The sequence below is a fragment of the Opisthocomus hoazin genome, chromosome 3 (assembly GCF_030867145.1).
Source record: "Opisthocomus hoazin isolate bOpiHoa1 chromosome 3, bOpiHoa1.hap1, whole genome shotgun sequence".
Lineage (NCBI taxonomy): Eukaryota > Metazoa > Chordata > Aves > Opisthocomiformes > Opisthocomidae > Opisthocomus > Opisthocomus hoazin.
In genome coordinates, this window is record NC_134416.1 from 106,495,198 (window position 1) to 106,515,667 (window position 20,470).

At 43.1% G+C, this 20,470-nt stretch overlaps 2 protein-coding genes across 2 annotated transcripts; both read left to right on the top strand.

The window, feature by feature from the left end:
* Window positions 1–369: 369 nt before the first annotated feature.
* On the top strand, window positions 370–8,082 carry LOC104331182 (leukocyte elastase inhibitor). The gene is made up of 8 exons (XM_009936467.2): window positions 370–393; window positions 1,484–1,661; window positions 2,951–3,064; window positions 4,719–4,853; window positions 5,256–5,373; window positions 5,851–5,993; window positions 6,544–6,699; window positions 7,584–8,082. Exons 2-8 carry the CDS (start codon window positions 1,494–1,496, stop codon window positions 7,986–7,988), a joined length of 1,239 nt encoding a protein of 412 aa, XP_009934769.2. The 5' UTR covers window positions 370–393; window positions 1,484–1,493; the 3' UTR covers window positions 7,989–8,082.
* A 2,851-nt stretch (window positions 8,083–10,933) lies between these two features.
* On the top strand, window positions 10,934–19,277 carry LOC104331218 (heterochromatin-associated protein MENT). The gene is made up of 8 exons (XM_075417173.1): window positions 10,934–10,992; window positions 12,293–12,469; window positions 13,373–13,459; window positions 13,858–13,995; window positions 14,521–14,638; window positions 15,350–15,492; window positions 16,626–16,793; window positions 17,777–19,277. Exons 2-8 carry the CDS (start codon window positions 12,302–12,304, stop codon window positions 18,188–18,190), a joined length of 1,236 nt encoding a protein of 411 aa, XP_075273288.1. The 5' UTR covers window positions 10,934–10,992; window positions 12,293–12,301; the 3' UTR covers window positions 18,191–19,277.
* The last annotated feature ends 1,193 nt before the right edge of the window (window positions 19,278–20,470 follow it).

The window sequence follows — 20,470 nt, forward strand, 5'->3', positions numbered from 1 at the left end:
ATTTCAATTAGACGAAGCATAAAAGAAGTAGGTCAGCAACTACATGTTTTTTTAAACCCTCCAAACTGCAAAAGAAAGGTTGTTTAAAGTAGTGCGGCTTCAAGTCGTTACTAGCCTGTTGCCACAAAAGTGTTTACAGAAATACTTCTGCAGTCAGTTTTGTGAGGTTCTTGTGTGATATCATACTCACCATCACTTCACATCCTACTCTCGGATGATTCAGTTCTTCCAAAGCGATGTGGCCTTTAGGGCATAATGAATTGCAGAGTCATGAGTCATAAGAACCTTGGCAGAACTGGCCGGACAGACTATAAATTCACCGTACCCTTCACGTGAACTCCAGACACCTCGGAGATACCCAGAGCAGCAGTGTTCCTCCCCGCACAAAACAAGGTACTGTAATGATTTCTAGAGATTATTTATTTCACGTACTCTTGGATGATGTTGCTTTATTGACAAATGCATAGATAAAAAGGAAGCAGGGATCTGAATTGGAAACAGCAAATACTTGGGAAAGTAATTTACTAAGATGGCACAGGCATGGTCTAGAAGGTGGAAGTCTTAAAAATATGCAGGAAGAGCAATTCATTGTACAGAGTTCTGTAATTTCTAGAGCTCACTGGCTAGCACATGTATCACAGCAGAGTAAGAACTGCTGTGTTTGCTTAAGTCAGCTAATTTGTTCTTGTGCTCCTCAGTTCTTAGGAACATCGGGTCAGCTCCTGGTTTGCATGCTACTCAGGACACAGGGTCTTTATTCTAAGGCCATCCTATACCATCCAGAATAGCTCCTGGTCCCTGCCTAGAGCTCTCAGCTAAACCTGCAATGCAGATGGCAAATAGCAGCACTTGTGGTCTACTGAATATGGAAACCTTGTCCTGCAGAAGAACTGGGAAGCTAGGATCCAGGCTACTGCTGTAAGACAGAGTTTCAGGACATGGGTGAATGTCAAAAAGGGAATTCAGGATGCTTAGCGTGCAATAGTTGGGGCAGTGCTTGCACAAGCATTGGAAGGAGTATTTTGTCCTGTCTAAAGGAACAGTTTGACTGTTACCAGGGTATTTGTTCACTACAGTTAGGAGCATCAAAGGGCTCTTGCACAAATCGAAGCATAGAAGTCGTCATAAGAGACAGTCTCTCAGTATCCTCTAGCCCAGGCACTAGTGAGTAATATTATCAACTGTCACTCCAAGGTGCTGTAAAGGACAGTGCAATAAATGTCCTGGCAAACAAATACAAAAGAAGGTTGGAGGCTGCTTTTTCCCTAACCTACGTGATAGCTAGTGTCACCAGTGAAACAGCACGTGCTAAACCGTATGTGACTTTATCAAAGGTAATCATCCTCGTTCTTCATACAAATAAGTACCTTCAGAAAGACTTTAAATCACAAAAGAAACTTCAAAAACTGAAGACAAACTTGCAGACACACAGCAGTCATAATTAGTGGTTCTCTAATAGCATCTTTTTTCCCTTTTTGTGCAGGTTCAGAACAATGGAAGCTTTGAATAAAGCAAATACAAGCTTTGCTCTTGACTTTTTCAAATATGAGTGCCAGGAAGATGGGGACAGGAATATTTTGTTCTCCCCTTTCAGTTTATCAACTGCCTTGGCTACTGTTTATTTAGGAGCCAAAGGTAACACTGCAGATCAGATGGCAAAGGTGAGTCTGGGCTTCAAAAAGTAGCTGTCTGAAAGGGCTGATCTCTTTGAGTAACATCCTCTATGCAAGAAATCTACTGTGATAGAACTGAGGAAAGCCATAAGCAGAAAAAATACTTTAATCAAAACTCTATACACATATATGCCAGCTCCCGCTTCACCCCTGATGTGCATTGCAATGAAAAGACCAGTTCTCCACTTGTGCAGGTCAAAGAAATAGTCTAGTCTAGCCTCTGGAAACAGGCCCCCAACAAATGAGAGAAGTGGCACTGGTGACATTGACTCCTTTTAAATCTCACCAGCAGAAATAAGGGATCTTTATCCCAAAGCTCAGCAACCTGAGCACTCACCAGGGAGTGGGAGACCTGGATTCTCCTTCTACTCTGCCACAGACAATTCCCATCTCGTGTCTCACTTCTTTGGAAACGACCCCCCACATAAAGACTCTCCCATATAGCTATTCTAAGTCTTGCACTTTGCTAAACATAAGTCCACGTTCACAGGATCAGAGAAGAAACACGGTGAGGCTACAACCCTTTCGTTGGGGTATGTATTTTACAGCCAAAATCACTTACTGAAATCCCTAAGTCTTATTTGTGCAAAGTTCATAGCTTCAGCAGGCAGCAGTGGGAACAGCCCCGACGCACACTTCCCTAGCCCCTATCACCTAGGAGCTGAGGCTTCTGAGCTTGCATCTGCTAAGGCAGAAGTCATCCCAGCTGATAAGGCAGTGATCTAGCTCCCGATTGACAGGACAACAGAAAGCCAGCAGGGTGACAAAGGAAGGAGTGGTCTTCTGCTAGGAAGCAGGGAAAACAACAACAAAAAATGCATAGCTCTTCTGAAAAATGTTCCAAGGTGGGACATGCCCCTTTGTAGCCTGGGTAAGGTGCACATATCCAGAGCAAGAGATTTAGGGCATGAAACCACATCATTTTCACACATAGCAGCGCTCCATTTAGATTTCTGCTTTGGTAGTCTCCTTCTGGAGATCATCGGTTCTTCCCAGGCATTAAGTGCTCAGCCTGGGGCACGACTCAAAGCAGGCAGATTCTTCTAGAAAGGCCAGCTACATCAGAATTTTGCCCTGCAGCCCTCAGCTTAGTGTGCTCAAGCCATTGTGTATACATGCGCCTCAAGACCTAAGATCTCATATTCAGTCAGGACTGGACACAAGAATAAAATCTGAGTTTGACTCTCTTCATTGCCAGTCCCACGACATCACTGAAAGATTTTACTGAAACAGCAAATTTTTTATCGTTGCCTTTATTATTGATTTTTCCACTACAGGTACTTCACTTTCACAAAGTTGAAGGAGCCAAAAACGTCACCACAACCATTAAAATGCAAGTCTACTCCAGAACGGAAGAGCGTCTATCAAATCGATGTGCCTGTTTCCAGAAGGTATCTCACCAAGTCTAGTGATCAAGCTATGGGCATGGTCGCCTCTTCTCTTGCTTGCATTTTGCTTCCACGCTTGCATTTATTTGCCTTTGTTTGCCTTCCTCGGATGTAGCATACACAATTAATTGGTACAGCATCCTGTGATAACTTCACGTAATGCAATACTTATTACATGCTTCCCTTTTTTAGGTAGAATTGCAAAAATTAACCTCAAATTTGCAAAATTTAAAATTTAATGTTACCATTCTCTGTCAATAGATCTCGATCTTTTTCCTTTAGCTTTCAGGAGAGATTTCTTTCCAAATTATTACTGTTAAAAAGCTAGCTATTTAGACACGACATGTTCTTTGAACAGGACGGTTCCTACCTCAGAGAGCTCATCGCAAGAACAGAGCTGCCCTCCCACACATTTGATTGCAGCATCAAGACAAAAAAACCCAGAGTCTTCACTTTCCCAGGCTACCTATGCTTGGTGACAGCCTTCTTCAGAAATTAGTCTCCGTTTCAGCTGACCAGTTAACAAAATAAATTGACATGCTGGAATTTCCCCAGTTAGACCAGTTGCTGGCAAATAACTCTTAGAGAAACGGAAATCATTATATTCCCGAGATCTTTCTGTGACAGACTGTCCGGCATCTTGTATCAAAGTGTACGTAATTAAAGACTGCAAAAAAATACAGAAATGTAATCCCTCTGAGTCAGTAAAGGCAGATCTTCCTCACTGACAATTCAGCCATGGCAGCATCAAGCTCTTCCCCCTGCTCTTTCCCATCATCCTGACTCTTTGTGGGAGTGAGCCACTTCCCTGCAGGCTGCCCACAAAGCCCCAGTGGCCGCGAGTTCAGACGAACGGGAACTTGGATCTGCATCCCACAGCCAAATCCTGGGGCAGGAAGATTTATTTTAGGGGCTATGTCAACAACTCCTTTGCACTGCATTAACAGGAGGGGGGTTGTTCCTCATGAGTAACGCTTGTCTGAATTGTAAGAATTACAGAGCGCTGTGGGTAGGGTGAAGTGACTGTTCTAATAGTTTAGAAACTGAAATGTCTGTTCATGGCTGATTCTGATGTAATGACAAGATGAATACAGCACAGATTTTTAATTCACTAATTCACAGCTTTTCCTTGAGCTCATTTGACGATTTGAGCCCACATTCATTTAATCCTGTTACTTCAATATAAAGAATTTACTGCAATTACTGTGACATAAAAACAAAATAAATAAAAAATACTAAGAGGAAGATTAAGAAATTTAGGGGCAAACTTTCCATGTAATACACTCCACTTTCATAAACGAAAGGAGTCACACAGCCAAATCTTCATGCATTGTTTAACAATTACACTCTGTCTCTTACTCTCTGGATATACTTGGAAACCCTTAAATGTTTTACATACTTCAGGCTCTTACCACTTGCATTCTGAGATACTTACAGTGTCTATACCATGTCCACAACTTTTAATATTTTCAAATTATTCTTTTAACAGCTGCCTGGTTTAGAAAACCTTGTATTGCAATACAGGTAACAGATCACCTTGATAGAAATACTTTACATGGAACTGCATCAATCAGAATCACAGACTGAAGGAGGAAATCAGAAATTTTGAACTATTTTATGCAACAGATGAGTAACTTCTTTTTTCCTTTTCTCCAAGACAGAAATTGGCAAATCAGATAATACCCATACTGGGTTTAAAGCACTCAGCTTTGAAATCAACCAGCCTACTAAAAATTACCTGCTTAAAAGTGTCAACCAGTTATACGGAGAAAAAACATCGCCTTTCAGTACGGTATGTAGGCCATTTATCAGATTGTGTAGTGCTGCTTGACCTTCACGATGTATCCATGATAACATACCACAAACTATATGTTTTTAAATATTTTCATTGTATCTGCAAATCATGTTGTTATCCTTAATTTAAATATTTTCTATGAGACTCATCCTGAGACTTTGGATACTAAAATTTTAGTTTTATGGGATGTGTATCTAATTTCAGGGTGATTTGCGGATGTGGTTACGCGCCAACTTTTAAACTGAGTATTTCTACTCAAAAATACTTTGTTTCTTTGACAAAATGCTGTGCTTGTAGTCTATGTCATTTTTATCATGTTTTCTCTCTATTTGGCTGCAATTATTTATTAGCATTCATACTGGCAGCAGCAAACATAAGACAGCTGTCTCTCTTGCACAGGAATACATACAGTTAGCCAAGAAATACTACAATGCAGAGCCACAGTCAGTTGACTTTGCGGGAGCAGCAGATGAAATCAGAAGAGACATCAATTCCAGGGTCAAACACCAGACTGAAGGTAAGCTCCAGCTTCTCCCCTCTCAATTCAAAAAGAAGCCATTTTGGCATTGAACCAAGTCTCTGTACCCAAGGGGCCCAAGGCGGGTAAACATTTCACCTCAGAAAGGTAAATCAGATCTGTTTTCCTAAAGCAATCATCCACTGACAAGCCCTTACTAAAATTAGCGTCCTCCAGCTGAACATGTGAGGAATGTGGCTTACTCTGCAAACCAAGGTTACCCCAGCAACGATGTATTTGCAAATAATCTCAAGCTGGAAGCATGCTATATCAGCATTTACAATTTCCCTAGCTTATATCTGCAGAAATTGGGCGAACACTTACTCTGAAACAGCCTGCTGTAGGTGACCCTGCTTCGGCAGAGGGTTGGACTAGATGACCCACAGAGGTCCCTTCCAACCCCTACTATTCTGTGATTCTGTGATTCTGTGAAACAGTAAAACTGTACAAATGTGTAAATCCCTCTGTTTTCTCTAGGTAAAATTCAAAATCTGCTGCCTCCAGGATCCGTAGATTCACTCACCAGGCTAGTCCTGATAAATGCGCTCTACTTCAAAGGAAACTGGGCAACAAAGTTCAACGCTGAAGCTACCAGGCAAAGGCCTTTCAGAACAAACACGGTATGGGAATATACTGCCCTATATCGTAGGAGTGAAAAAGATGGGGGAGAGAAATTCCTGTCAATCTTTAAACCCACACAGCACGAAAGCTATTCCATTTAAAGCATACAGGACATTTTCTTCACCCCATCTTCAGCACAAAGACTGCACACACTTACTAGCACCTGTACCACAACTAAAATTGTCAGCAGCTGACTTGAAACAAGCTTCCATTCCCTGAAAGCAGGGAAAACAAAGAGGTGAACAAAGCTGTATGAGTTAGTTCTTTACGTTTTCATTTTTAACCATACGACAAATCAGAGTGGCATACAGCTTGCTATAGTAGGTGTCATCTGAGACAGCTTAGATTGCCTGCCTAACCTCCAAGTGCCTTTCCAGAAGACCAGAGGTCCTCTGTAGATCCTGTGTCCTACCACTTGGAGCCACAAGGACGTCTCAGACACATTGGCAGCTTCTACAGTAAATACAGTAAACCTCCACTGTGCTACTTTAACTCGGTCCTTTACTGTTCAGAGTACAAATGGCAAATATCTAATTTGATTTGTTGCAGCATACAACTAAACCAGTGCCAATGATGTACCTGAGTGATAAATTTAACTGGACCTATGTAGAATCAGTCCAGACTGATGTTCTTGAGCTTCCATACGTCAATAACGACCTCAGCATGTTTATCCTCCTACCAAGTGACATCACCGGCCTACAAAAGGTAAAGCAACTGAGAACATAACTCATGCGAAAAACAAGAGTGTCATTATTTACTTACTTCATGCATGCACAAGGTAAAAGACCAGGCTGCAGTTGTATTTCTAGGAAAGAGGGTACTGATCAGGATCAAGGAAAATCAAACCCCGAACTTGCTCTGGCACTGTGAACTTGAACATCTTGGAGCTCAGACTAGATTTCTTATTCTTGGCAGCTGACACTTCTGTGGCTCCTAATGTTGACCAGTCCTGAAAATAGGTAACCCAAACCCCACAAGACGGGCTCTTCTTCCAGCTGAACAAAAACAAGGATAGAAGGACAGCCCTGCTGAGATTCACTGTCTGTACCAATTCAGACATATACGATTTCATTCCAAAACAGAAAAAAAAACCACCCACAAAATGGACAGCCCCCATTACTTTCCAGGATGTCCAGAGCTGACACATATGGACACTGCCACCTTCTGTAAAGAGACTGATCCTGCCTTTGGATAATAAACTCTCACTAAATTCTCCTGTACGTTAGTGGGTGCTCTGTAGAAAAAAATCTCTTTTCAGTAAAACCTAAAATGTAGGGAAGACAGAAATATGAACAGCGAATCAACCAGACTACTGTTACTTGACACTGATGTTTTTGTTCTACAACTATTTAACCCTGCTATATTCCCTGACAATTATTGAGAACAGTTCAAATAGTACACTGACCTACTGTAGAGCAACATGCTCCTCTAGTCAAAAAGTTCTGAAAACTGGTCTTTTACTACTGTTTACTTTGTACTCTCACAACAGCTTGAAAAGTTCCCTATTTAAGAAAAGAGAAGAAATAGCCCTTAGGGCACAGGTTTTTGATCACTCTGTAATTTTCTGATTCTCTTTTTACTAACTGCAGCTACAAAGAGAATTGACTTTGGAAAACTTGTCTGCATGGACCAGCCCGGAATCAATGGAGAAAGTGAAAATGGAGGTTTATCTTCCCAGGTTCACATTAGAAGAGAAATATGACCTCAAATCTACTTTGAGCAGGATGGGGATACAAGATGCCTTCACTAAAGGTCAAGCTGATTTCTCCGGAATGTCACAGAACAGCGAGCTGTTCTTGTCACAAGTTTTTCACAAGTGTTATCTGGAAGTCAACGAAGAAGGCACAGAGGCAGCAGCTGCCAGTGCAGCAGCACTAGCATCACGAAGTCTTGGTGCTACTGTTATTTTTGTGGCAGATCACCCTTTCCTCTTCTTTATCAGGCACAACAAGACCAAGAGCATCCTCTTCTTCGGAAGGTTCTCTTCCCCCTAGAAACTTGACCATTACTAAACAGGCTCTTGCAACAACAATAATGAAGAGAAAACACACCACAAAGAGCATCTCAATAGTCTGTGCACTTCTTAATTTTCCTGTACTCTTGACAAATCTCTCAATGTTAGCAGAGAGCACATATTAAAAATAACCTGGAATTCAAGCCTCTGGCTCCTTTTCCTGGCCAAAGAACCCAAACATGGTAGCACTACACTATAAGCACCAAACTGTGCACAGAACAACATTGATGCATCTTCTCAGCACTTTCTGAACCAGAACTGCCACAATGCAGGACAGACTAAGCTGATCAAAAACAGTAATTCCCAACACATTTGCTTTGGTACACAAGAAGAAAAGAAACAGGAACAACTGCCTCCTCCAGAATGCTGCTGCATCTCCATTGGTTTCAGCTCACTAAGCTGGCCATCCCAGGAGGGCTACCTCACCCACATTCTTGTCAGTTTTATACCAACTTTGCAGCCTCGCTCAGCTGGCTATGAAAAAAACCTGAAAAATCCTCTGATCCACCTGATCCCGGTGCTTCTTTCTTGCATGCACATGTACTTTCTAACCTCTGTCCCACAGCAAATGGAAAATATTGAACAACACTACAAATTGTAGGAAAATAAAACACACGTGCCTTGAAACCTTCTCCTGTGTAACCTTTCATGCATTCAACACTGTTGCCAGCGCAGCACTGCACTGCTTTACTCTCATTTTGCTTTCACTGGTTTGAGGCAAGATCAAGTTGGAGAATCAAGCCTGTCATACTAACTCCCTACGTGCTTTCGGGAAGATTACATGCAAATCTCCCAGTACGCATTTACTCCTGTCACAGCTCTTTCTCCTAAGGAGGACAGTGTCCTAATCAGTCATGCATGTTTGTAAGGGATGCTCCTAACTCTCTGAATTCACAACAGAGAGCAAAGGACTGGGTCTCTTACAGGACTTTGACACACCACCAGCATCTTACTAGAAATGTTTCTTCTTGGGATGGCAGGACTCCCTTTTCCTGACAGAGAGGAGACTGCTGACTGTCACTGAGACCTTTCTGTTTTCTTCCACATGGCCAGCAGCTTCCAGGGTCCCTTTTGGCTCTGCCTCCCAAATGGGAAAGAGCACAGGAAAAGTGTTGTGAAGCAAGTGCTTTATTCTACCCCCATATAACCTCAACAGCACTGCCTTCTCTCTGTCTCAGCTGTGAACATGACACAGGATCACCATGCATTCAGGTGCAGCCCTGCCATGCCGTGTTCCACCTAATGCAAGGGCATCACATCCCCACGGCCAAGTCCCTTCAGCACTTCCTCATGTGCCTCAGCAATAAAGACAGGAAAGCCATGCCTGGGAGGTCAAGGAGGAACAAAATTGTGACAACATGCACCCAAACTCACTCACAGGCCTTTAGAGTCAATGGAAGTGTGAGTCACCTTCTCTCTCTCACCTTCAATTACTTTAAGCACGATTGCAAAGATGACAGAGTTAATGTCCTCTTGGCAGTGCTAGATCATTACCACGAGGCAATGGCCACAACACTTGAAGGGTGAGTTGCACATTAGGGAGCAACCTTTTCCCAGGGTGAGCAGCACAGCACTGGAGAAGGTTGTCCAGAAAGGTTGGGGAATCTCCATCTTCAGAAGCGCTGTGGCTGACCTTATCTACTGATAGCCCTGCTCCAAGCAGGAGGTTGACCTCTGGATGTCCCTTTCAACTAAGGTGTGATTTTCTCTCTCTTGTCAAAAGCCATTCTGCCTTGCCACCTTCCTTTCTCATCCTGCCTGGCATCCTTGCATCTTGACTAGCAAAGGGAGGTAGCTTGCTCACTCTCCGCATACTTCTTTGGGACTTGGAGTCTCCTGGCCTGGGTTTTCCCACCACCTAACCATCCAGTTGACCTTTCTTCTGTCCTGATTCCTTGAGGACTTACTCATCATACTACAACCAACACTTGTTTAATTTCTGGCATTTCTTCATTGCCTTGCACAACACTGATTTCTGCCACTTTTTAGAAGACTTGACCCACTCCGTTCCTGTAATCAGGCTTGCAGCAAAATGCTTAGCACACAGTACAGTTTCCTTCCCTTCCTCCACTCCTCTTCCCCCGTCCCCCAGGGTCTTACAGTTGTTGACACCACCTTCTCCCACCACCCAACAGCATCCCAGCTCTCTTCTGGGACTGCAGAGTGACAACTACTGTGCCACGTTTGCCCCCACTGTATTTTTTCATTCCATCCTTGCTCCAGCCCTCCCAGTGGTGTTGTTTCAGTCCCTGCCCTCCTTCACTACATGCAAGTACTGTGCACTAGCTCAGTGTTTTGCAGTGTTTCTCTCAAATGATTCTCAGCTATGGTTGCAATGAGATATCTTCACCGACACAACCAGTGGGGTGTCCATCTCTTACCCTAAATGGTCCTTCATCGCTTTGCTTCTGTCTGTCCTCCTACTGATCTTCAGTCTGAAGCTGGACTCCTTGTGTCTAATTCAATCACCAAGCTTGACGTTTAAGCTGATGTGCTGCATTTGAAACCCAGGAGTCACAGCTGCACAAAGCCAGAGAGGAGAATCAGGCCTACAATAGCCGCTTAATTCCAGAAACCAAAGCCAACCATTCTAGTTGTGTAACCTTTTTATTAGTCATTTACTTTAAACAACATACTACCTGTCCCCATAACACCAGAAGAGCACTGGAATGTGTGACCTGCTCATTTATCCTGTCCATAGACTATTGTGGTGTAACAATAGAGCTGAGATTTTAATTCCATTGTCCCTTTGAAATGTCTAAAATTGAAAAGTGACAAGGTCAACAAGGAAGGCAAAATTATGTAAGATCTTTTAGGGATTTGGTAGAAAGGAACTTTGGGTAGGCGGAAACAACCTGGATGTAAGGGAGAAGGAAAGGGAGGTGCAAGCAGTACTATATTTCTAAATTTATTCATTGCTTAACACACAAACGCAGAACCTGACCGAGGACAAGACCTAAGTCTTCTCTCTCACAGGATCAGAGGTAAATAATTAAATCAATTTAAGTAATTTTTCTGATGCTTTTAAAAAGTGATCAGTGGCTTGCATGAGTGTATATTTAAATTATAATATACCAGTGTTACGGTGCATTATGCTTGCCTCCTGTTTTTCTAGGTGTCGGCTCTTAGAGAAAATAAATCTGTAAGGCGAAGGAAAACTGCTAATTTGGGGCAGAACTGATCACAAGAAGGAAAGTTTTCTTAGGGCAGTAACTGTCATTAATTAAAATCTTCAGTTTGATAAAGGAATCCCATAGTTCAGGTGAAGAAAAGGCCATTTTCATTCTGCAAAGGCACAACACTGCACATTATCAGGCCAGGGACTCAGAGGAGTATTCACTAGCAAAAAAAGATAAATTTCCATCTGGATGCTATCTCAGTTATCTTCTCCAATGAAAGAAAATCACTCTGTGGTACAGATTTGGTACTGACAGCAAACTGACTGCCAGAAGAACTGTAGTGGTTTGGCAGCCAAACACTTGAGACTTCAGAGGTTGCCCCACAGTTTCTGTAGCTCCATTCCATAGATTTAAATCTTAATAATAATAACAACAACAACATTTCTGATCTGTTGACTAGAAACCAACATGAGGCAGGTACTATTGGGAAGATATCTTAAAAGTCTGGAATACTCATAACCTCAAGGAATCTCCCAGTTTCTGGGGAACATAAAATTGCTGGAACATACAGAAGGGGTGGGAGGTATAAATCATGAATAAAACTCAAGCAATCTAAAAGCAAATAACAGCTTTGCTATTCATGATACTACTCAGAATAGGTGGTGGGCCAGGAAAAGCACATGAGCCTAAGAACTATGCATCAATTCTTTCTCAGTATCAGCTCTCAATTCCATAGAGAACCAAAATGAAGTAGTGGGAAACTTGGAAGTGTTGCGAACCTAAGTACTAAAACTGCACCTGGGAACATCACTTTGATAAATAATTAGTTAAAGACAAAAAAGGAAGAAAAATACACAGCTTACAAATCTTCACATTTTTGAAAACCAAAGGCAGAAAGAAACAAATAAAATCACAGCTGTATAAAAGAGGACATATGTACAATTATAGGAAAATCTTATCTTGATAACAAAAAAACTAAAAGAAATTGCTGCTCCTAACAGGTGCCAAACAGTATCTGTGTGGAAGATAAAACATACAACTAGGCTGTTAGTTTCAGTGGGTGCCAATGCATTGTGCTGCACATGTAACATTTCTCACTAATATGCACTGTGTACATAATTTTAAACATTCAAACAGTACAATTCTGTCTGTTGCCTCTTTCCAGGTTGCAGCAATGGAACTGGTCTCAACATCAGTTGGCAAGTTTACAGTTGATGTTTTCAACAAGTTCAATGAGACCAGCAAGGGCAAAAACATTTTCTTTTCCCCTTGGAGCATAACATGTGCTTTGTCTGTGACGTACCTGGGTGCAAAAGGCAATACAGCAACAGAAATGGCAGAGGTAGGTTGCTCTAAGCTGCCCAGGCCCCATACAATATCTGGCTCCTGTACTGGCTGCAAAATGTAGTGTTGGAATGGTAGAACAGAGAACATAACAAGTGAACAGTAAATTTTATTTACTTCATAGCAGCTCCCCTCACTTCTCCACTAAGAGAAACTTGTCCTGTGCGTATCACATGCCAAGGACAGAGGTTCTCTGAACCTGACTTCTAAATTATTCTACACCTTTTAATTCAACCTGTGATTCTATGATTCTGTAACAGATGGGATATCCCCTCTGAGAAGCAGACAGCCGATGCCAGTACCTCCTAACTAACTGGCAGGAAGCTTGCAGATCCCAGCACCCTCCCTCTCTCCCCTGGCCAGGATTCATCTTTCTATCTTAATTTATACTTTCCTAAACAACTGCCTGACAATCCAGGAAGAAAATAGGAAGAGCTTTGCTATCTCCACATCCTCCAACCCAATCCTTCCTAATGCCACATGGGAACACTGCTGGTTCAAAGGCAGCTGTGGTGCTCAGCACTGCCCAGCACTCTCCTCTGTGTCACCGCACTCCTGTTCAGATGCCTTTGTACCATTATTGTGGGGAGAACCATTTGGGTTTGCACAAACACTTTGCTACTGCTGAAAGCAACAGCTATGGAAGGGAGTTCAGCCTTGCAGTGTGCAGACAGGAGCACTGCATCGATGCTCTGGGAGGGGGACAGTGCTACTCCTTGTTACTCTACAGGATTTACGTATACTATGGCTTCAGCATCCCTTTGATTAGTCACCTAAGCAGCAGATAGCACAGTGAATTATGATACAGACAGAAATAAGACAACCATTTGATCCCTGTTTGTCTTTAAGTCACACCAGTTCCTTCATGCCTATTTCTTACCTTTGGAAACTGTGCTTGCAGGTTCTTCATTTCACTCCAGCAGCAGGAGATGAAGGCTCTTCGTCTGTGGCCAGACCTTCTCGGGGGAGACCAAAGAGAAGAAAATTGGTATCTATTAGAACTGAAATCCCAACACAGAGAATTTCCATAATCATCATGTCCAGATACAGCTTTAGGAGTCCACTATTTCTTGTCAGCTCCCCTCTTTAAAGTATAAACCCCAACATACTTCATAACAGGTTCACGCTCAGTTCTTTTCACTCACTCAGATTCTGAGAAGGACGGAAGCCACTGGGATAGTCTGGAAGGTTTGCTATATGGCAAATCAGTTCACCCAGTCATAAACAGAGCCCTGCAAATTGCAGTGGTAAACTTGCAAAGTAAACTTGGAAAAATAAAAAGTAAGAGAGAGGAACTCAAATCCCTCTCCCACGCACATCACTTAGCATGCTTTGAAAACTTCATGCAAAAATGCAATTGCTAAATGTATGGTTTCTCTTTCCAAGGATCCTGAGCACAAGCAAGCTGAAGGCATTCATTCTGGCTTCAAAGAGCTCCTGTCTGCCATCAACAAACCCAGAAGCAGCTACTCGCTGAGAAGTGCCAACCGCATTTACGTGGAAAAGACCTTCCCATTAGTGCCTGTAAGTTAAATCTCAGAGAGGACTAAGAAAAGGCGTGAAAAATATTTCTCATTTTAATTACCTGCCATTAATAGAACAGGTTTGAAGCTGACCCCGAATACTGCAAATAAGACCCCTGGATGCCAGTGATAAAGTTAACTGGAAAATACCAGTCGGTCTGCTCACAGTATTTAAGGATGCGTTGCCCTTTGACTGTAGCATAGGGATTCCTTCTCATGCAACACGGCTTTATTATTGGAACCCCCAATATACACAATTTTAAATGAGACATTAAAATAAGCACATCCAAGGGATATGCACAGCCTTCCTCGCTTCTCCAAATAAAAATGGGAACAAAAGAAGGGAATTTTCTGTCCTTTAGTTATTTCTTAACTGTTAACTCACAGTCCAACAGAGAGTAACAAGCAAGGTCCTGCAGTCCTCTAGGCCCAAGAAGCTATCAAAAAGTCCAAATGCTAACAACTTCCCTTCAGGACTGAGAAATCCAGTATAGTATAGAACTTTTTTTTTTTTTCTATTTTTCAGAGATACATACAGCTCAGTAAGAACTACTACAAAGCAGAGCCACAAGCGGTCAACTTTAAGACAGCAGCAGAACAAGCCAGAAAGGAAATCAATACTTGGGTTGAAAAACAAACTGAGGGTAAGCTGAGCTCAACCCCAACACCTTTCCTCTCCTATTTAAGTCAGCCTGACGTTTCCTCTGGGCAGGTGCCCTTGCTTCCCCGCGTGCTGCTGCAGCAGCCAGGTCATGCCTTCCGATGTGGACAGCGAGCAGACACGCAGTGGGAGGACAGAGAAAGAGCAGCACACTTAAGCAGCTTCAGATATCTGATCCAGACCTCAGTGAGCTCCCTGGGGAGACTCCCACCGACTCTGCTGTGCCCTGTGTGAGCTGGTCCTCAAGCACAGCCGCTGCCCCCGTGCTGTGCCCACGCACCGCAGGCAGAGCAGGCAGAGGGGAGAAACGCCTCTGCCTACCAGTGTGCTCTGAGGTGGGTGGGGATGCCCACCTGGAGGTACCATCCAGCACCGGCCAGAGATGCTGGCCTCCTCCTGCCTGGCGTAACCAGCTGGCGAGGCAGTATATGGCTTTCTGCTTCTAGCTGCTTGCCATGAAACTGTGACATTTTGGGGGGAAGGTGTCAATCCCTGTCAGCTAGCCAGGAGAACCAGGCAGCAAACAGCTTGGGAAACTGTAAACTAACCGATTCACGTCAGGCTAGTATTTTAGGGAGTAGGGCACTGAGGCACGGCCTTTTTCACTAAGGAGCTGAACTGAGAGAAAAAACAATGAAAACATGTCCTCACTGTGCTACTCTGGAATGAAACCTGACTCTTCTGATTTCAAAAGGCAAAATCAAGAATTTGCTGGGTTCACGAGACGTAGGAAGCGCCACAAAGATGATTCTGGTAAATGCCATTTACTTCAAGGCAGAATGGGAAATGAAATTTCAAGCCCAATTTACACAACTGCAACCCTTCCGACTGAGCAAGGTAAGCTCCTCCAGTATCCTTCTGCCCGTAAACAGCCTGGTGACAACAGCTACTGCTGAAATCTTTCCATTTCGTAAGTCTTTCAGGTATCCTTGTGGTAACTAGGGTCTCTGTGAAAAGCTGGTTACAGCAAAACATGTCAGTGCTCAGCTCACTGCAACATTAAGATGCTGCTCAGGTAAATGTAAATGAGCTACAGGTAACAGACACCGTTTCCAAAAGTGCTAGAGTCACTTAAGTCCTTTTTGTAAAACAGTGCTAAAAGTGCTAGATTGTAAAAACATGATTTTGAGAGTCCAGGCTTCTTGGATAGGAACTACACGCCATGTCACGGGTGAGCACGGTACCCAAGCCTGCGTGCTGTGCAGCCTAGCTGGGCACAAACGTCCCTGCTCACATACAGGTGCAGCACGGTACCCTGAAAGGGTGCACGCTTGGGCAAGTTGAGAAGAAATGTTCATGGCACGTATCCAGAAGAGATGCCAATGAATTCACCTCAAAAGCAAAGAGCTCTGTGCAATTTCCACCAGCTGAACCTTCTGCCTTCTGATTAGCATGTGTACATAGGCTGCTTCCCTGGATGAAGGGATGTAGAAGTTAAGAGAGCTTACACACTGCTGCAAAGGTGACTGCTTGCTGGGAACCTTCCTCATCAGGTGCCAATTTGCTCAGACATTAGTGCTATTAGCTTCTGTTACGGGTTGTGACATCAAGAGCAATCAGCTAGTCACTTTTTATTGCCAGAGAGAGATGATCACAGAAAAACTGCACAACATTTGTTCTCTTGAACCACAGCTATTTCTCTGCTGCAGAGTTGTAAGGCCATATCCCACACCTGCTCCATCCCCTTAATCCTTGCAGACATTTCTAACTCTCTTCCTCCCTCCTCTGCGGGCTGCTGTAGATGTTTTGGGGAGAAGAGAAAAATCAGTCAGGTCAGCACCAAACAAAATGCTCTGGGACAACCACTGAGATAAGCAATATTGTCCAGTCAGGAAAAGCCTTGGAAAACGAATGACAAATCACTGTTACAAAAGCTGCTTACAAAAGTTTCCTCTCTCTCCACTGCACTGAAGCATTGTCATCCTTCCTTTCAAGGAATTATTTCTTATTTTTAAATAAATACTTTACAGAACAAGACTAAGCCTGTGAACATGATGCACATGAGACACGTATTTCCACTTCTCATCGTGGAAACAATGAATTTCAAAATGATTGAGCTGCCGTATGTGAACCGTGAGCTCAGTATGTTCATCCTCCTTCCCGATGACATCAAAGACAGTACTACGGGTCTCGAACAGGTAAAGTAAGCTTTACATCCATTTTGTATCACTACCCAGTCATTAAAAAAGAAAAAAAGGACAGGCTGGCAACCATACCTCCCCCTCTGAGGACATGCTGTTTGATCTCCTCCACTAGCTGAATGAATTTCCTTTAACACCGATCTAATCCCAAGAAAGTTCCTGCACACGGAGTGCCCCTAGTTTAGTAAGAACTGATGACAGTCAGCACTGTGCATAATCAAATTCAACAGCCCCATGACCGACACCCAATCCTACATGATCTGCAAGTGTTACATCTCCCTTCACCGCACGTTCAGGAGGGACAGTACTGCACAAGTAGTCACAGTCTCTTCCTGAGATAACAGACACCTCTTCTCCGTGGCCTGGGATTTTATTCACCACCTTGTTCCCACTTGTTTGCTCTCTGAAAAACTAGGATTTTGGTTAGGCAGCATTTGCTACAATCATGAGATCTGCCACTGCATTTACTACAGTTGCAAGACTGTTAAATTCTTAGCCTCTATCATGTCATGAACATGATTGCTCTCCTCCTTTTGATCTGAGCTGAACCCTGGTGACATAGTGTGCAGGACAGAGGGGCAGTGAAAGATTTTGCTGGAAGCAGTTTATTTGAAATTGCCAAGGAAATATGTGCAATATTAACATGTGTTTCTCTGGAACTGGACCAAACCACCTGCCGCACAGCTGGCAATCTCCCAGCAACTTCCTTCACATCAAGACTGAAATAAAAGAGAGGAAAGAACTACCCCAGGGGATGGCAGCTGCAGGTGTTGAGTGCCCTTTCTTTCTTTTGCAATGAAATTTGGCAGGGGTGGTGCTCAAAACCTTGCAGCATTAAGTCTCAAATCCTTGTTGTACACCCTGTCTCTGATCACCAAAATTATTTAATTCATTAAATTGCCATAAAATTGATTAATTCATAGCTAATGGATTGTTTTATCCTTGCAAACATCAAATTACTTCTCTTTGTTAAATGATAGCTGGAAAGAGAACTGACATACGAGAAGCTGGCCGAATGGACTGATTCCAAGAAGATGACCCAAGCTCTTGTGGATCTGTGCCTACCTAAGTTCAGAATTGAGGAGAAATATGACCTCAGTGGTAATCTGGTCAGCATGGGAATGCGCACTGCCTTCAGCCCCGCTGCTGATTTCAGTGGAATGGCTGAGCAGGGAGATGTGATGATCTCCAAAGTTCTTCACAAGTCTTTTGTTGCAGTTGATGAGAAAGGTACTGAGGCAGCTGCTGCTACTGCGGTAATTGTAAATCTAACAAGTGCATATGATGTTGAAGTTCTGAATTTTCAGGCTGACCACCCCTTCCTTTTCTTCATCAGACACAACAAATCCAAAAGCATCCTCTTTTTTGGCAGATTCTGCTCTCCTCCAGAATGAATTATACTTGCTCCCAGACAGCACCCAAGGTTTGCTGTTCATTGGAAAAAGGTGAACTGCAGTGTTAAAACCTCAGCCTTAAGCCATGTAGCCATACACACTGAAAGCACATGTCCTTTTTCCTCACCCCTAAGCAAGGCAGCACCCAGAGACCACCCTGTGCCCGAAAGACCATCCTTCTACTGCTCCTTTGCATTGTCCTAATGACACAGCCCACCACAGAAAACAGAGTGCAGAATTTTGCCACCTTGCATCAAACCTGCTCTTCTGGCTTTGTTGTTCAAGAGTAAGGTGGAGCCATAAAGGCTTTCTGCACACAGGCCATCCTCTAGCCCCATGCCAAGTGCTGACTTCAGTGGAAATGCAGTTCATCCTCTTGAATCTCCCAGAGAGGAAGAAAATCCCTGAGGGGAAAAAAAAATACCTTCTAGAAATCTACATGCTCTCTTTTCCTCACTGGAAAACCTGCATTTACATTACAATGCAGTTTTCTTATGTTCATTTCAAATTTAAAGACTGTTGGAAATTAACAAAATTTAATACAAACCCAGAATAATCTCAGAATGCCCCTCATCTTCCTGTCTCACCGTGTGTATACAGACATTTTATATTCATTCTCTTCTGCCCTTGCAGCTTCATGGAAAATGAGGCAGCAAGGGAAAGTGATCCAGCCCTTAACATTCAATCGCTGACCTCTAATCACCTTGCATTTTTTCCTCATTTTTTAAGCTTTGTAGGTTAAGGTTGCTGAGAGTTACAATCAGCAAAAATGGTAAAAAAACTATGAGCAACATGCTTCTTGCTACCTCATATTGATAGGCAATCTAACACCTGCAAAAATCAAACCTGCTTCTTCTTTTAAATTTAACCTAATCATACCTGTTTCCTGGCTAATATCTGCACAGCTTCCTTGCTACCTATATCATTGATCAATGTAGGATTTATGTAATGATTTATGACAAATTATGTAACTTCTGAATGCATTTCAGCAAAGATAGTCATGGTATTGCCAGAAACAGCAGTGAGATTTTGACTGATGCTTTACTTCATAATTTTATCATGATCTGCATTTAATCCAATAAATGAATTTGGAGTTGTGTGTGAACATCTTTTTAAGCATTCAGCTTCCGATTTTTGACGACTGCTTATTGCACTATCAGCCCCCCGGGACCTAAGCAGGAAGCTTATTTTGCTGTCACAACACACTAGAAGTAAAAAGTCTGACTAGAGCCTGTAGTTCAGCAGCTTCCAAACATCCCATGCACAATAGTGAGCAAGCAACGCTGTATTGGCAACATCAGTTCCCTCCGTTGGCTTGGGAGGGCACCAGTGGTGCTCCTGTGGCCAGGAGGACTAGTGTAAAATTTTGTAGCCATCATGGTAACCACGTCAGAGAACATTATCTAAGGCAACAAGATCTGAACGCAGGAGGGAGGTACTGTAAAAACATTCACTCTCAGCAAAATTCCACCTACAACTCACTCCACCCCCACAAAGGTATTCTATTTGGAAATATATCTCTGTCCAACAAAGTATACCTGCATCTTCTTCCCTGTACAAAGCGCTGCCCTCCCTTGCCTGTAACCCTCAGCCCAGGGTTCAGCTGTCTGTCACCCAGGTCCTACCTCGGTACAGCCCAGCTGTGTGATACCGACTCAGCTTTAGCAAGAAGTTTGTTGTTTAGGTGTGGAAAAGCCCACCAGTGAAAGCCACACAAAATAAGAAAAGCAAAAACACAAACAGAGAAGTTATTGTCAGGATGAAATAGTAAGCATAGCAAGGCTTCAAGAGGAAAAGCACTTGTGTGAGGAGCTGTAAAACCTTAACTAAAAAAAAAAAAATCAAGAATTGGAAGGCAGCATCTAGCAACATCAAGACTGAGCCTTTCCTAGGGAGCAACAAAACGAGCCCTCCTCCTGGCCAGCAAAGATTCATCAGGGTGGTGGGCATGTTAATTCTCAGCTTTATATCTTAATCCTCTCTCTCTGCTATGTGTATTCAACAGTAAGTAATTACTGGGAACCCCTAAATCATGTATACCCATTTTGAAGAGTCACTTTGCACAACAGCAAAAATTGCCAAGACAAAGAGGTGGTGTTGTTCCAGAAGGCCTGGGGTGTCCTGGAGGTGACAGACTGGCTGGCAACAGGCCTGGGTGCCGGAAGGGAAGAGAAGACAGATCTGAGGCAGAGCAGCTCCTACACCAGCAACGGGCCATGGTGTTCAGTGCTCCTCTCAGCAAGGGCTCTCCGAAGCACTGTTCTTTCTCTCCTGTCTCCC